General features: G+C 46.6%; 1 protein-coding gene across 2 annotated transcripts in view; it reads left to right on the top strand.

The window, feature by feature from the left end:
- GCGR (glucagon receptor) overlaps nt 1-13,867 on the top strand; it is a 29,056-nt gene extending 15,189 nt beyond the window's left edge. Inside the window, exons 3-16 of one of the 2 annotated variants that reach the window (XM_044005482.1) lie at nt 93-253; nt 355-457; nt 1,533-1,640; nt 1,729-1,850; nt 1,936-2,042; nt 3,125-3,281; nt 5,106-5,265; nt 5,414-5,474; nt 6,243-6,312; nt 9,852-9,940; nt 10,743-10,881; nt 11,082-11,123; nt 11,721-11,855; nt 13,431-13,867. In XM_044005482.1, the coding sequence (XP_043861417.1) occupies nt 206-253; nt 355-457; nt 1,533-1,640; nt 1,729-1,850; nt 1,936-2,042; nt 3,125-3,281; nt 5,106-5,265; nt 5,414-5,474; nt 6,243-6,312; nt 9,852-9,940; nt 10,743-10,881; nt 11,082-11,123; nt 11,721-11,855; nt 13,431-13,454 (1,365 nt within the window). In that variant the 5' untranslated portion in view covers nt 93-205 and the 3' untranslated portion in view covers nt 13,455-13,867. Of the gene's footprint in view, nt 1-92; nt 254-354; nt 458-1,532; nt 1,641-1,728; nt 1,851-1,935; nt 2,043-3,124; nt 3,282-5,105; nt 5,266-5,413; nt 5,475-6,242; nt 6,313-9,851; nt 9,941-10,742; nt 10,882-11,081; nt 11,124-11,720 lie in introns of both variants that reach the window. The other variant, XM_044005480.1, reaches the window with a different exon arrangement.
- Nucleotides 13,868-14,637: the final 770 nt, after the last annotated feature.

The following is a 14,637-nucleotide window of genomic DNA, read 5'->3' as shown; positions in this document are numbered from 1 at the left end:
TCAGAGTTGTTTGTCTTTACGATATTTTCGTTGTTTCTTGTTTTATAAATTGTTCTTTTGGTTCTGATGAACCTGTGATCTTTCCCCTGAAGCCTGCTTCCTCTAGCCCCCAACAAGAGCCTAGATGCCCTTGGGGAATTTCAGTGGATAGTGGCCACAAGACCTCTGACCCCCATCCAGATGTGGGGGACAGCTGTCCAGAGGCATGCCTCTCACCCATGTCTTGCTGCTACTGCTATTGGTCTCCTATCAGGTGAGCGCTGCCCCCCCCCCACCCTGGGCCCTTCTCTTGACCCACTGTTCCCCGCCTGGGCTCCTTTACCATTCATCTCTCCCTCTGTTCTTGCCCCTCAGCTGCAGACTCCTTCTGCCCAGGTGATGGATTTCCTCTTTGAAAAATGGAAGAGCTACAGCGATGAGTGTCATTACAACCTGAGCCTACTTCCCCCTCCTACGGGTGAGGCACCCCTGCTCCAGGGACACCTCTCCAGCACGACCCCAGGCCCTCCCTGATTCTCAAACTTTCCACCCTGACAGCCCCTTCAGGAAGCTGTTTGGCAAGGCAGCATGTATTTTCCTTTTTTGTTTTTTTGGTGGGGCAATTGGGGTTAAGTAACTTGCCCAGGGTCACACAGCTAGCAATTGTTAAGTGTCTGAGGCTGGATTTGAACTCAGGTCCTCCTGAATCCAGGGCCGGTGCTTTATGCACTGTGCCACCTAGCTGCCCCTATTCATTTTCTTTTAAAGATCAGTATCACAAGGGATAGCTCCCTGGATAGGGGGATAGGGAGGGATATAACTGGATGAAGATGACATTGAAGGTTTCAGTAGGTTTTTTTAGTTGTGTCCGAATCTTTGTGACACCATTTGAAGTTTTCTTGGAAAATATGCTGGAGTGGTTTGCCATTTCCTTCTCCAGTTCATTTGACAGATGAGGAAACTGAGGCAAACAGGGTTAAGTGACCTGCCCAGGGGCACACAGCTAATAAGTGTCTGGGGCCATATTTGAACTCAGGAAGATGAGTCTTCCTGACTCTAGGCCTAGCACCACATAGCTGCCCTGAATGTTAAAGGATAGCTACACAAATAAAATTTAAAAATTAAATAGAAAAACGTTTATTTGGCACCCGCTGTGGGCAAGAAATTGTTCTTAGCGCTTGATTGGGGTGCAAGGAATGAAATTGGACTCACTCCCTGGCCTCAAGGAATACAATCTAGAAGAGGAGAAAAGATACAGACACAAATATTTATGGTTCAAATTAGAGTGGGATAAGTATAATCCCCTGTAATACTGTGAAAAATTTAAGAAGGGAAGAGGGGGCCTCCACCTTCTCTATGTCCACCATCTTCATAGAGGCTCCTTGTCTTAGAGGAAAGCAATTCTGGGGGCTGGGGCGTCAGAGCTGTGCCATATGTCAGCTGAAAGTTAACAGTCTCAAACCAGAGAGATTGGGTGGGGTGAGAATAAAGGGGAGGCAGGGCCAGAGCAACCCCCTTTCTCCTCCTCTTTCTCTGCCCTGCCCTATAAGCAGAGCTGGTCTGTAACAGGACCTTTGACAAATACTCCTGCTGGCCCGACACCCTCCCCAACACCACAGCCAACATCTCCTGCCCTTGGTACCTGCCTTGGCATCATAAAGGTAAACTTTAGGAACTGAGGGAGGGGCAGGGGGATGGGTCTCACTGGAGAGGAGCCTTAACCAATGCCAGTGTGCCCCCCTCTTCTAGTGCAGCACCGATTTGTCTTCAAGAAATGTGGACCTGATGGGCAATGGGTGAAGGGGCCCCAAGGCCAGGCCTGGCGCAATGCCTCTCAGTGCCAGATGGACATCAATGACATCTGGTCACAGGTCAGTGGGGAGCCTTGGCTGGGGAAGGGGGTCAGCTGGGAGTGCCCAGATGAGGCAGGCCCTTGACGACACCTTTACCCCCCAGAACAAGTCTGCTCTGATGTACAGCAGTTTCCAGGTGATGTACACTGTGGGTTACTCAATGTCCCTGGGAGCCCTGCTCCTTGCCCTCCTCATCTTGCTGGGCTTCAGGTACCTGGGGAAAGGTGGTCTGAGAACATGGGCGGGGTGGGCCAGGATTCTTGGGGCCCTTATCGAAAGAGCATGAAAACCTGTACAATCCCAGGAGGCTGTGGGAACTATGCCACATAAATGGTAGCTTCAGGTTTGCAAAGCAGTTTACATATATTATTTGTTTTGTTTTTTTTTTGCATTTTTTTTACATATATTATTTGGTTTTTTTTGGGTTTTTTTGCATTTTTTTTTACATATATTATTTGAAGCTCACACACAGGCAAAAAATTAGGAAGTTGATATTACTATTATGCCCCGTCTGCAGATAGGGAGACTGAGGCACAGAACTGTTACATGACTTGCATCCTTATGAGGTCTCAGGAGCTATAGGAAGTTTCCAGGGAGTAGTCATGTGGTTTCTGTTTTTTTTCACGCAAGTTCTAGGGGGGAGGATTGGGGGGGGAAATGCCTACAGTATGAGGGAAAACCTTGGTTCTGAAGTTCAAACCCAGACTTGGGTTCAAATCTTGGCTCTTCTATTTACTACCCATGTACCTCGAGTTGGTCACTCTCTGGGCCTCTCTAGGCTCCAGTTCATTGCCTGTAAATTGAAGGGCTTGAGTGATCACTAAAATCCTTTCCAGGAAAAATGATTCTAAGGAATTTTGCTTTTGTTATTGTTCAGTCATTTTTGTGATCCCATTTGGGGTTTTCTTGGCAGAGATACTGGAGTGGTTTGCCATTTCCCTCTCCAGCTCATTTACAGATGAGGAACCTGAGACAAACAAGGTTGAGTGACTTGCCCAGGGTCACACAGCTAGTAAGTGTCTGAGACAGGATTTGAACTCAGGAAGATGAGTCTCTCTGACTTCAAGCCCAGTGCTCTAACCACTGCGCCACCTAGCTGCCCGTTGTGGGAGTTACAGGGTGGTAAAGCCAACAAAGAGGAGTCTGCATTTGGAGGCATGTTTGTGGGGCGAGTGAAGAGTGGGGAAATTGGTGCACATATTAGGAGGGGCAGGAAAGGAGTCTGGAAAGTGGTTGGGCATCTAGTCTGAAAGGGTGGGTAGGGTTCTTTCATTCCTGCTCTTCCCCCACAGCAAGCTGCACTGTACCCGTAACTACATCCACATGAACCTGTTTGTCTCCTTCATTCTCAAGGCCAGCTCTGTGCTGGTCAGTGATGCCCTGCTCAAGACACGCTACAGCCAGAAGATCGGAGACGACCTCAGTGTGAGCATCTGGCTCAGTGATGAGGTCAGTGCCTCTGGTCCAGCCCAGCCCAGCCCAGCCCCACCCATACCAGCCTTTCTCTCTCTTGCTTCTCCTGACCAGTTCTGCTCATTCTCCTTTGGTGGATCACTGTCTGTGTCAGGCTCCCTCCCTACTTGCCACTGTGCCCCTGAGACTCTGTCCTGGACCCCCTTCCCTTTTCCCTTTATGCTCTTTCCCTTGGTAACCCCATCAGCTCCTCTGGGTTCACTTATCATCTCTATGCAGATGACTCCCAGATCTACATAACCAATCCTGGTCTCTCTTGTGGAGTTCCAGTCCTACGTCACCAGCTGCCAATTGGATGTCTTGGCGATGTCTCAAACTCAACATGTCCAAACCAGAACTCATTATCCTTTCCCCCAAACCCACCCCTCTTTGGAGCTTCCCTGGTTTTTTGTTTGTTTGGTTTTTTTGGTGAGGCAATTGGGGTTAAGTGACTTGCCCAGGGTCACACAGCTAGTAAGTGTTAAGTGTCCGAGGTCGGATTTGAACTCAGGTACTCCTGACTCCAGGCTGGTGCTCTATTCACTGTGCCACCTAGCTGCCCACGCACCAAGTTTTGCATGCTGAGCTTGCAGCTGGATATTATGCTCCTCAATCCTCACCCTGCTTAGCCAATCATTTGCCAGATTTCATCTTTTTCTTCTTCTTCTTCTTTTTTTTTTTTTTGGTGAGGCAGTTGGGGTTAAGTGACTTGCCCAGGGTCACACAGCTAGTAAGTGTCAAGTGTCCAAGGCCGGATTTGAACTCAGGTCCTCCTGACTCCAGGGCTGATGTTCTACCCACTTCGCCACCTAGCTGCCCCTCATCATTTCTTTCTCCATGACATCTCCCAAATATACCCTCTACCTCCTCTTGTTCACACATGTCACTCCATCTCTCATTTACCTTTCTTTGCAATGCCTACCCCTCATATGTGGCATGTCCTTCCTCCTCTTGGAAGCCCAAGTTTCCTACAAAATTCAGTGTAAGCACCTACTTCTGCATGAGGCCTTTACCAGTCCCTCCAGCTGCTAGTGACTTCCCTTCCAAGGTTACCTTGGATCTGCTTTGTACATTTCAAATATACATATGCATACACACACACACACACAGAGTGAGAGAGAGAAAGGAGGGAAAAAGAGAAGGAGGGAGGGAGGGAGGGAAAGAGGGGGGGAGAGAGGGAGAGAGAGACAGAGAAAGAGACAGAGAGAGGCAGAGAGGCAGAGAGACAGAGAAAGGCAGGTGAGGGCAGGGACTATTTCAATTTTTCCTTTATAAACCTAGTACCTAACCCATAGTCATTGCTTTATAAGTTGATCTCTCCCAAGCCCTTCCCCTCTCCTCTAGTCAGCCTACCCACAGAATTCCTTCAATCCAAATACAATTAGTCAATCAGCAAGCATTTATTAAGCACCTACTGTAAACCAAATGCTATATTAGATGCTGGAAATACGAATGAGAAACAGTCCCTCCCTCACGGAGTTTTCATTCCACTAGAATTGTTTCCTTTCCTTGGCCCTTGATGCAATTCATGAATTCCTACCTCTTCCATCCTCTCCTTAATATAAGAAGCTCCAGTTCTGGGATCTCCTTGACCCTTCAGGTTCCCCACTAGTCCCCATGCCCCAATTTCCTCTTTTGCCCCCAGCATCACTGCACAGACCTCCATCATCACCACCTCTCTTCTCCGAGACCTGCCCCCCCCATCTAGTACCCAAGTGACAGGTCCCTCCCACCCAGGAAACTCCAGCTTGGAGGGTGGGTGTGTGTAAAACCTGGTATGGGGTACCCGTGGCACCCCCTCCCATGTCAGTGTATTGCCAGGCGGTGGCGGGGTGCCGAGTGGCCACGGTGGTCATGCAGTACGGCATTGTGGCCAATTACTGTTGGCTGCTGGTGGAAGGAGTCTATCTGCACAACCTGCTGGTGCTGGCTGTCTTCTCAGAGAAGAGTTACTTCAACCTCTACCTGGGCATTGGCTGGGGTGAGCAAGCCAAGGGAAACTGGAGGGAGGTGTCGAGACAATGGGCCTCATGGCAGGGGGGCTGGGAGATTGTGGTGAGGATTCTTCAGTGGTTAAGTCCTGGCTCCCTAAAGGGAGCCTCATCATATCTTATCAATTGTCTCCACAGGGGCCCCCATACTATTTGTCATCCCCTGGGTCGTGGTGAAATTTTTCTATGAGAATATCCAGTAAGTACCAAAAGCTAATGGGGGAGGACCACAGGGCTTCTGAGAAGTAGAGGGTAGGGAAAAGTTACATCCCAGAGTGGGTGAGGTATATAGGTAAATTCAGGATACCTCTGACTCCAGAGGGGGACCCCCACTCCCTTCATGATCTCTGCCTTGGGAGACTTCTCAGATAGGGTGTCAGGGCTTTTTACCTACTGGATAGACTCCCTCCACTCCACCCCTCCAATTTCTAGACTCTTTTTCTTTGCCAAGTTCACTCAGGGTATATGTCTTTCTATTTGTATAATATCTGGGTACTACACCTCTGGGAATGTTGAAGTGTGGTGGGTAAGAACTTGACTCGTGTCCCTTGTGTCCCTTTTTCAGTGAAGGTGTCTATATGTGTATTTGTGTATGGGCAATTAAATCTCAGGCTTTAAAAGTGTACGGCTATGAGTGTATTTGTGATCAGGTGTGTGAATTTGTCTATGTTGGTGTCCTATTGGTCACCCAACAACAAATGTGGTGTCTTTCTAGTCCCCAAAGAGGACTGGTTTCTGCATGTATGTGTGACATCTGGTATTTACTTTCTCGTTCAACCCTCTCCTTCAGCTGTGTGCTGTCTGGCCATGAGGATGGGTATCCCTGGGTCCTGTGGCTATGGGAGCTGGAAAATGTGTTATGACTGGTTATCCATTTGTGTACTATGGAATGAATTGGATCCATGTTTAGTCATCACTGGGTTGAAGACGCACATGTTACAACACAGACACTGATCCCTTTTCTCAGGTGTTGGACCAGCAATGATAACATGGGTTTCTGGTGGATCCTTCGATTCCCTGTCTTCCTAGCTATCCTGGTGAGTGACAGCATCCTCCAACTGTCCCCTCCCCCTGCCAATTGTTTCTATGCTTCTTCTCCATCACTTTTGCCGATTGGTCAATCAATGGTTTGGTCAATCATTTGACTAGCCAGTCAATAGGTCAGCTAGACAGTCAGCATATCAAACATAAGATCATAGAGTGTTAGAGTTGGATGAAAATTTATAGATCATCTAGTCTAAGCCCCTAAAATATTGATAAGAAAACTGAGTCTGAGAGAAGGGATCATATCAAACCTATTCCCAACTTCCCTGTTTCCCTCAATAGTGCCAACAGCCACCAAGGCTTGACAGAGTAATATCTCACTGGTCTCTCCTTCCCTTTCCCTCCTTATATACAATCACTCAGTCCATCTTCCTTCAAGATGCTTTTCCAAGCCTGTCCCATTCTCTCTATTTCGACTGTCAAGACTTTGTCCCATTCCTGGACCACTGAAATGAATAACCGTCCTGACTGACCTTTCTACCATTAGCCTCCAATCTCCACTTCATTCTTACCCAATCCCTAATTCATTTTTTTGTAGGGCAATGAGGGTTAAGTGACTTGCCTAGGGTCAGACAGCTAGTAAATGTCAAGTTTCTGAGGCCAGATTTGAATTCAGGTCCTCCTGAATGCAGGGCCAGTACTTTATCCACTGTGCCACCTAGCTGCCTCCTCCCTAATTCATTTAACAGTTGTTTTTGCATGTCACTTCCCTACTCAAGACTATACTCAAACTAGTTCCCCTTTACTTACAGATTAAAGTTAAAATTCCTCATATTCATTCTTTACAGTCTTTTTTCATGCTATTTCCCAACCTTATACTTTCCCTTACACTACCCCTATTCAAATCTTCCTTATCCTTGAAGGTCCTATTTCTGGATGAAGTCCTTCACAACTACCTCATTCCCAACTGCTCTTGACTGAACTTGTCAACACTTACCATTTGAATTACACACATGTTAGCTCTGAATCACATACTGTGTTTGACAGTCAATTGGTTGGCCAAGCAGTCATTTGGCCAAGCAATCAGTAAGCTGATTGTTTGGTCAGGTTGTCAGATGGCTAGCCATTCAGACAGTCAGTAGGTTAACATCAGTTGATTGTTTAGTCAGCTAGTCAATTGATCAGTCAGGTTGCTTGGCAGGTCAGTTGGTTAGGCCATCAGTTGGTTGACCAGGCAGCCAGCCTATTGTTTGGCAATTCAGTCCCTTAGTTGGTTTGTCATAAGTCAGTTGGTTAGTTTAAGTTCAGATATAAGCTATACAGAAGCCCCCACTAATATATATGCACAAGCAGTCCCCCCTTTCTAGCTTCTCACATTTCACCATTCCAGTTGTATACTATTTAAAGAGACCCATCTTACCCTTCTACTGTCTTAACCTCATCATTCCTTGTTAGCAACAACCCATTTGTTTGGCTAATCAGTTGGTTCTTAGCTCAAGATCAGTCAGTTGGTCAGTTGCTCGATGAGGCACTTAGTCAAAGGCAGTTGACCATCCGGTATATCTCTCATGCTGCCATGTCCACTTTGTGGCCAGACTTGTCAGTTTTACCCTTGCAAAATATCTAGACTACACCCCCTTCTCTCTGCTGACACTGCCACCATTGTAGTACAGGCCCCATCACCCCATGCCTGGGCTATGTCAAGGGCTTCTGGTGGCTTCCTGGTTTTTATAGGAACAAGACACTAACTCTTGGATTCAGGCATTTCTTGGCTGTCCCCCATGCCTAGAACACTCTCTCTCCTCTGTTCTGCCTACCAACCTCCCTAGCTTCTTTTAAGTGCCAGCTGAAATCCTTTATTTTACTAGAAATCTTCCCTAGCCCTTCTTAATTCTAGTGCCATCCCTCCATTAATTACTGTTAACATACTTCTGTTAATTACTCTTATTTATTCTGCATATGGGGCAGCTAGGTGGCACAGTGGGTAGTGTGCTGGGCCTGGAGTCAGGAAGACTCATCTTCCTGAGTTCAAATCTGGCCTCAGACACTTACTAGCTGTGTGACCCTGGGCAAGTCACTTAACCTCATTTGCCTCAATTTCCTCATCTGTAAAAATGATCTGGTGGGGGCAGCTAGGTGGCGCAGTGTATAGAGCACTGGCCCTGAATTCAGGAGGACCTGAGTTCAAATCCGGCCTCAGACACTTGACACTTCCTAGCTGTGTGACCCTGGGCAAGTCACTTAACTTTCATTCATTGACCTGGAAAAAAAAATTGAGCTGGAGAAGGAAATGGCAAAGCACTCCAGTATCTTTGCCCAAAAAAACCCTAAATGGAGTCATGAAGAGTCAGACACAACTGAAAATGACTGAACTGAATGTTGTATATAGCTTCCTTGGGTATATGTTTACATATTGTCTTCCTTATTAGATTGTAAGCTCCTTGAAGATTCAAACTGTCTTTTGCCTCTTTTTGTATTCCCATCATTAAGCACAGTGCCTGGCACATAGTAGGTGTTTAATAAATGGTTATTGCTTGATTGAGTGGTCATTTGGTCTAGTCATTCAGTTGGTTATTAGTTAAGTAGTGATTTTGTTGATTGAGTAGGCAGTTGATTGAGTTGGTCAGTCATCCAGACAGTTCAAGCTCAAATATAAGCTATAAAGAAACTACAACTTACACAAACACCAGGGGTCTCTCCTTTTTTAGTTCCTCACATTTCATCAATCCAATTATGTGATCAACAGTCAACCGGTCAGTCACTCGGTCAGTCATCTGGTTACTTGGTTAGTCAGTGGGGCAACAACACCATTTACTGACTGTCTTTCTATGTATGAAAACACATGATAAGTGTTGTGTGGAGATATGAAGACAGGATCCCTGCCCTTTTAAAATAATAGGAGCATAGCTGTGTGACCCTGGGCAAGTCACTTAACCCCAATTGCCTCACTAAAAATAAAATAAAATAAAATAAAATAAAATAAAATAAAATAAAATAATAGGAGCAGACATGGGAAAAACGTCAGGGACATACCTCAAAGATCCAGAGGCCAGTCTGAATGGTCAGGATGCTAATCAAACCTTTTCAAAATAAAAAAAATTTAAATTACAAAAACAAGCAACCCAATGCTCCCTTCTTAGCTACACTGGCTTTACAGAGTGGAATTCTGTTCTGATTAAGGCAGCACACAGAGAGAGGAGAGTTTCACAAGACACATGGGCAGTGATTAAACAGGCAACTGCTATCAAGTTAGAGAACTGTAATTATTTACAGTTTCCAGGGAAAGGAAGGGAATGTGCATTTCTATTGAGCCAGACACTACATTAAGTGCTTTTTACAAATACGATTTCGTTTTATCCTCACAACAGCACTGTAAGGCAAGTGAGGAAACTGAGGCAAACAGGGTTAAATGACTTGCCCAGGGTCACACAGCTAAGGAAGTGTCTAAGACCAGATTTGGACTCAGGTCTTCCTGACTCTAGACCCAAGCCTCTATGCATGGAGTGGATCCCCTAATTGCTTCTTTCAGCTTGAAAAATCCTACAAGTTTCAGATTTGGGAATGGGGAGTTGCCTACTTTCTCTTTCTGCAGATCAACTTCTTCATCTTCATCCGTATTATCCAGATCCTCATCTCCAAACTTCAGGCCCACCAGATGCGATACACTGACTACAAGTTTCGGTGGGTGGCTGGAGGAGTGTGGGTATATGTGAGTATGTGGGTGCAAATATGGATGTACATAACTCACTGGACTCCAACTCATTGCCCATTCCCTGCCTCCCACATGGATAAGGGGCATTAATAATGATATTTATGAAAATTATGATAATGATGGTGGTGCTGCTGCTGCTAGGGATGGGGAGTAGACTTTTACTTTCATTGATTTAGGGAATTCCAGGCTAAGGAAACTCCCTCAATCAATGCAAGTCATCACCTTCTCTGCAATTTATAGTCTTAGAGGAGTCTAGGGCAGAGGTGTCAAACATGAAGCATTGTGACCCTTACAAATGTAACTGGGAAATATTTACCAAAATAAATGAAATTTAATAAAACAAATAATATCCAAATTTGAAATTAAGTCGATATGTAGCTCTCTGGGATCCTTGTGTATGGATTAATGGTCTCCATTTCTATTTGAGTTGGACACCACTGAGGCAGGCTAAAATACTATGAGGTAGATAGCAGAAGTCTCATTCTCCTTTTATAGGTGAGCAAATTGAGTTTCAGAGAGGTTTAGGGAGGTGCCCAAGGGTATAGACAGTAAGCAGCTGTACTCAATGCTTCAGGGAAGCATTCAGCCCCAAGGCGAGGAGTTGGGGGTAGCTGTTAGGGAAGGGGGAGGTCGGGCTATGGCTTGGCCAGTGGGATCCCGCTCCCAAAAGGGGGTCTTCTAGATCTCTTCCGCCTGCCCTGTTCTCCACCACTGTCCCCGGGGTGTAACTGTGGCTACATCTTGTGAGTGACTTCATATCCCTTCTGGCAGACTGGCTAAGTCAACGTTGACTCTGATCCCTCTTCTGGGCATCCACGAGGTAGTGTTTGCCTTCGTGACAGATGAGCATGCCCAGGGCACCCTACGCTCCGTCAAGCTCTTCTTTGACCTCTTTCTCAGCTCATTCCAGGTGACTATGCTTCTTGACACTCACAGCCCTAATGTCCCCAAGCATAGGGACTAAGCCCAATTCAGGACTGATGCTCTATCTCCTCTGCCCTGGGCCTTCCGGAGTCCTTTTCTCCAGAGAACCTATTCTGGTAGCTGGTAGCAATGGGGGACATGGGGGCTGCTCCTTTCTCCCCTGATCCTGCTCTCTCTTCTACCCAGGGCATGTTGGTGGCTATTCTCTATTGCTTTGTCAACAAGGAGGTAAGTGTGACAGTCTCAGTCTGGGAACCCTCCCCACCCTCCATGTCCCCCACATCAGGCCAGCCTATCCACCCTGATGGATAAGGAGCTAAGGAGGGCCAAAGGAACAAAGCCGAGCATCAGCTCCGGCATCTCACCCTCAGTCTGAGTGCTGGTTTATCAGCATAGACCTTTCAAGTTCCAGAACGCATGGCACATCAGAGATGGAAGAGACCTTATCCCAGTCCCTTCATACAGAGTAAGAAATAGAGACCCAGAGAGGGAAAGGGACTTACTTGGGTGATACAGCTGGTTAACATGACAGAGCCAGACCTAGAACACAGGGCTCCCAGATGCCCTCTCCAACATGCAATGGCTTTCAATAAGATTCCAGCACTGAATTACTCTCACCACACCCTCCCACGCCTCCCTCTGCCCATGCCAACTGTGCTCTTCTAAACAAGCTCCTATTCCAAATAATACATGTCAGTCAGTGTGCACACTTGTGCCCATATGTATTCCTACCGGGATTATCTTTTCCCAGCCCCATGGTTGTGATGTTCTATGTTCCCACCTCTGAGTACATATATGTGAATATGCCCAATCACTGGCTTGCAGGTTCAGGCAGAGCTGCTGAAAAGCTGGCACCGTTGGCAGCTCGGGAGGGCCCTGGAAGTGGAGCATCGTCACACATTCAGCCACATGAGCACTGGCCGGCCAGGGTCCACCTGCCCTGGTGAAAAGCGTCAGCTGGTAAGCTGTAGCAGCACCAGCAATGGGGCAGGGGCTGGTCAAGCAAACATCCTAACCCAAAGCTCTTACCTTGAGAACCCTGGGGCCAGCCCTAGTGACCCAGGCACTGAGGGCAAGGAAACCCACTGCTATACCTTCCCTGGAGTAGCAGAGAGCAACTTCTGAGCCTTTCTGTGTGAGGGAAAGGCTTCTGGACCCAGAACCTAGAACACAGAGCCTGGAACCCAGAAGCTGGAGTACCAGGTCAGGAGAAAGACAATACTGGCATCTGAAACCTAGAAAGCCAAGGTAGCCCAGCCAGAGAAAGGGGACATTCATTACTCAAAGGACTTGGAGGCAGCATGGTGCTGTGGAAAGGCCACTCAGTTCATATTCTGGCTCTGTGGCTAACTAGTTGTTTGACCATAGGCAAATCTTTTCCCCACTCTGAATTTTATTCTCCACATTTGTAAATGAAGGAGTTGGATTAAATGATTTTCCGGGTTCCTTTCAGCTCTAACATACTATAAATCTAGAATCTAGAGTCTAGAATCTGTAGCCCAGAAGCTGGAGATCTAAGGCTGAGAGAAAGCCTGGCAGATGGAGTGAGGTGTGGTGGGAGAAGGGAAGTAGAAGGTGTGCCCTGGTATCCTCCTGCCTAGGTACCAAGCAGTGCTATCTGCACTTTCTGTAGCTCTCACTTTCTTCCCTGCAGAAGAGAGCAGACACATAGAGAATGTGGACCAGTATCTCTGCATGGAGTCGTATCTGTGTAGCAGTGTTAAAGGGATGGTGTGGCATTTAACCACTCCTATTTCCCCCTCATCCTACTACTGACTTATTGTCCAGATAGGTGTTTCAGTATAAATGCTCCTTCTCCATTCTGGGAAGTAGTATCAAAAGATCTGTAATTCTGTATCTTTTTGCTAGCTCCAAGTCCCCAACCAAAGACTGTACTTCTGGCAAAACACCTCGGTGTTATATTTATCTCTATGTCTTTTCTGGGGATGTTTCCACCTCAGTAGCTTCTTCACAACTATATTCTTAATAAGTACACCTTGACTAACAGGTGAGGTAATTAATATGTGAAGAAAATATATTAACATAATTAAGATAAAAAGACAACGTATTGTCTTAATAAAGACAAAATAAAGGTCTAAAACAGAGAGAGGTAAACAGATTTTCCTCAAGCCCAGAGGAAAAATTCTGGGCTCATGTGAGAGAGCTCAAGGGGGTATAGGATTACTGTCTTGGAATCGGTAATGGTGAGGGTAGAAGCTTGGGAAAATTGGAGGGTTCAGCAACACAGCTTCTATCCTGACATATGTTTTGCCCAAGCAGCTTCATTACCAGAGTTCTAGCCCCTTTCTTCATGGTGGTTGCCTCCACCCATACTTTCCCTCTTCCCAGCTCTGCACGGCTTCTTACAGCTTCCCTTTCTCTGGCTTCTTGAGTCTTTTGCTGATCCCTTCAGAAAATGGGACTTTCTTCAAGACTCTTTTCTGGACTCAGTGAACTGACTTCGAAAAGTCACGCAGAGTTGTGGCCTATCATTCTTCATACTATCATGTTGCTTCCTTTCTGATTCATTCAAAGGACCTCATCGTTTGTACCTCATAAAGGGATCGCCCGGCATGGCACCTGGTTCAATACCACCAGCCCCTTTTCTGTGATTGTCTGTGAAAGACCCTCCCCCTTATCTACATTCCTTCCTCCCTCCCTGATACCACATCAAACTCTGCCCCAGAACCCAGAAAGCATCCAATTGATCTCTGCACACTTGGGCAGAGAATGTGGATCAGTCAGCTGGGGTGAAGTAGATGGCAGACGTCCAAGGAGAAGAAAGCCCTGGATTCCAATGGGCATTTAGGGATCAGAGGCAGGCCCGTGGTGGAGGGGGGATGAGGGAGGGGAAGAGTCAATGTGTTGTGTATGATGTATGTGTGTTTTTATGCATGTGCATTGTCTTCATGTATATGTTCCTGCATGCATGTGGGTTTGTGTATGCTGCAAAATAAATAACTCCCACAGTTCTTTCTGATCTGTGCTTTCCTTGCTTTCCTGGGGGTGAGGGTGGAAGGAGGTCAAGGGGTGGTAACTTAGAACGAAAAGAAGAACCATCACTCCCTATTTCGGGCTAAAGTCAGATGGGTATCACTGTAACAACTCCAGGCCCAGGAGAGGAGGACAGAGACTGACAGGGGGAGCTCATGCCAGACTTCATTCAATAGCCCGGATCATTGGGGAAAAGGAGAAACAACTGCAATGTCAGTGAGATGGCATCAGCTCCTGTCTCATTAGTGCCACTTTCATAATGTTGGAACTTAGAAGCCTGGAAAGAATATCAAGGACGGGGCATCCTGTAGGCCAAAGAGGCTGATTGAGGGTGTGGAACGTGTAAAAGAAAAAAAGCGTCTTCAAAACCTCAGGGACTTTGCCAGGCAGATGTGCCAACTTTTAGGAATGTCCAGAGCCTGAAAGAGGAGTTTGGAGGGTCCAGTTTGTGCACCCCTAATTTGGTTCTCCAGAGAAACTGATACCAGGGACTAACGTGACTATTATGGCTGCTTTGGCCACTACGTGAGTTGCTGGGCTGATGCAGACCATGGTTGGTGAGCTAACCCAAGAACTCTCAGAGACAATTTTCCTCCCCCATGATTCTAACTCTGCCTCACTTAAATCCAATTCACAAAGGAGCCAAGTGATGTCACCTATGATGTCATTGGTCTTCCTCAAAAACAAAAGACAAATAACAAGTTGGAAAAGGAAACAGTCTAGTGGGGAAGAACCAAACTGTTCATTT

This window comes from Dromiciops gliroides, chromosome 4 (assembly GCF_019393635.1).
Source record: "Dromiciops gliroides isolate mDroGli1 chromosome 4, mDroGli1.pri, whole genome shotgun sequence".
In the NCBI taxonomy this organism is placed as follows: domain Eukaryota; kingdom Metazoa; phylum Chordata; class Mammalia; order Microbiotheria; family Microbiotheriidae; genus Dromiciops; species Dromiciops gliroides.
This window is presented reverse-complemented; position numbering and strand designations above follow the sequence as displayed.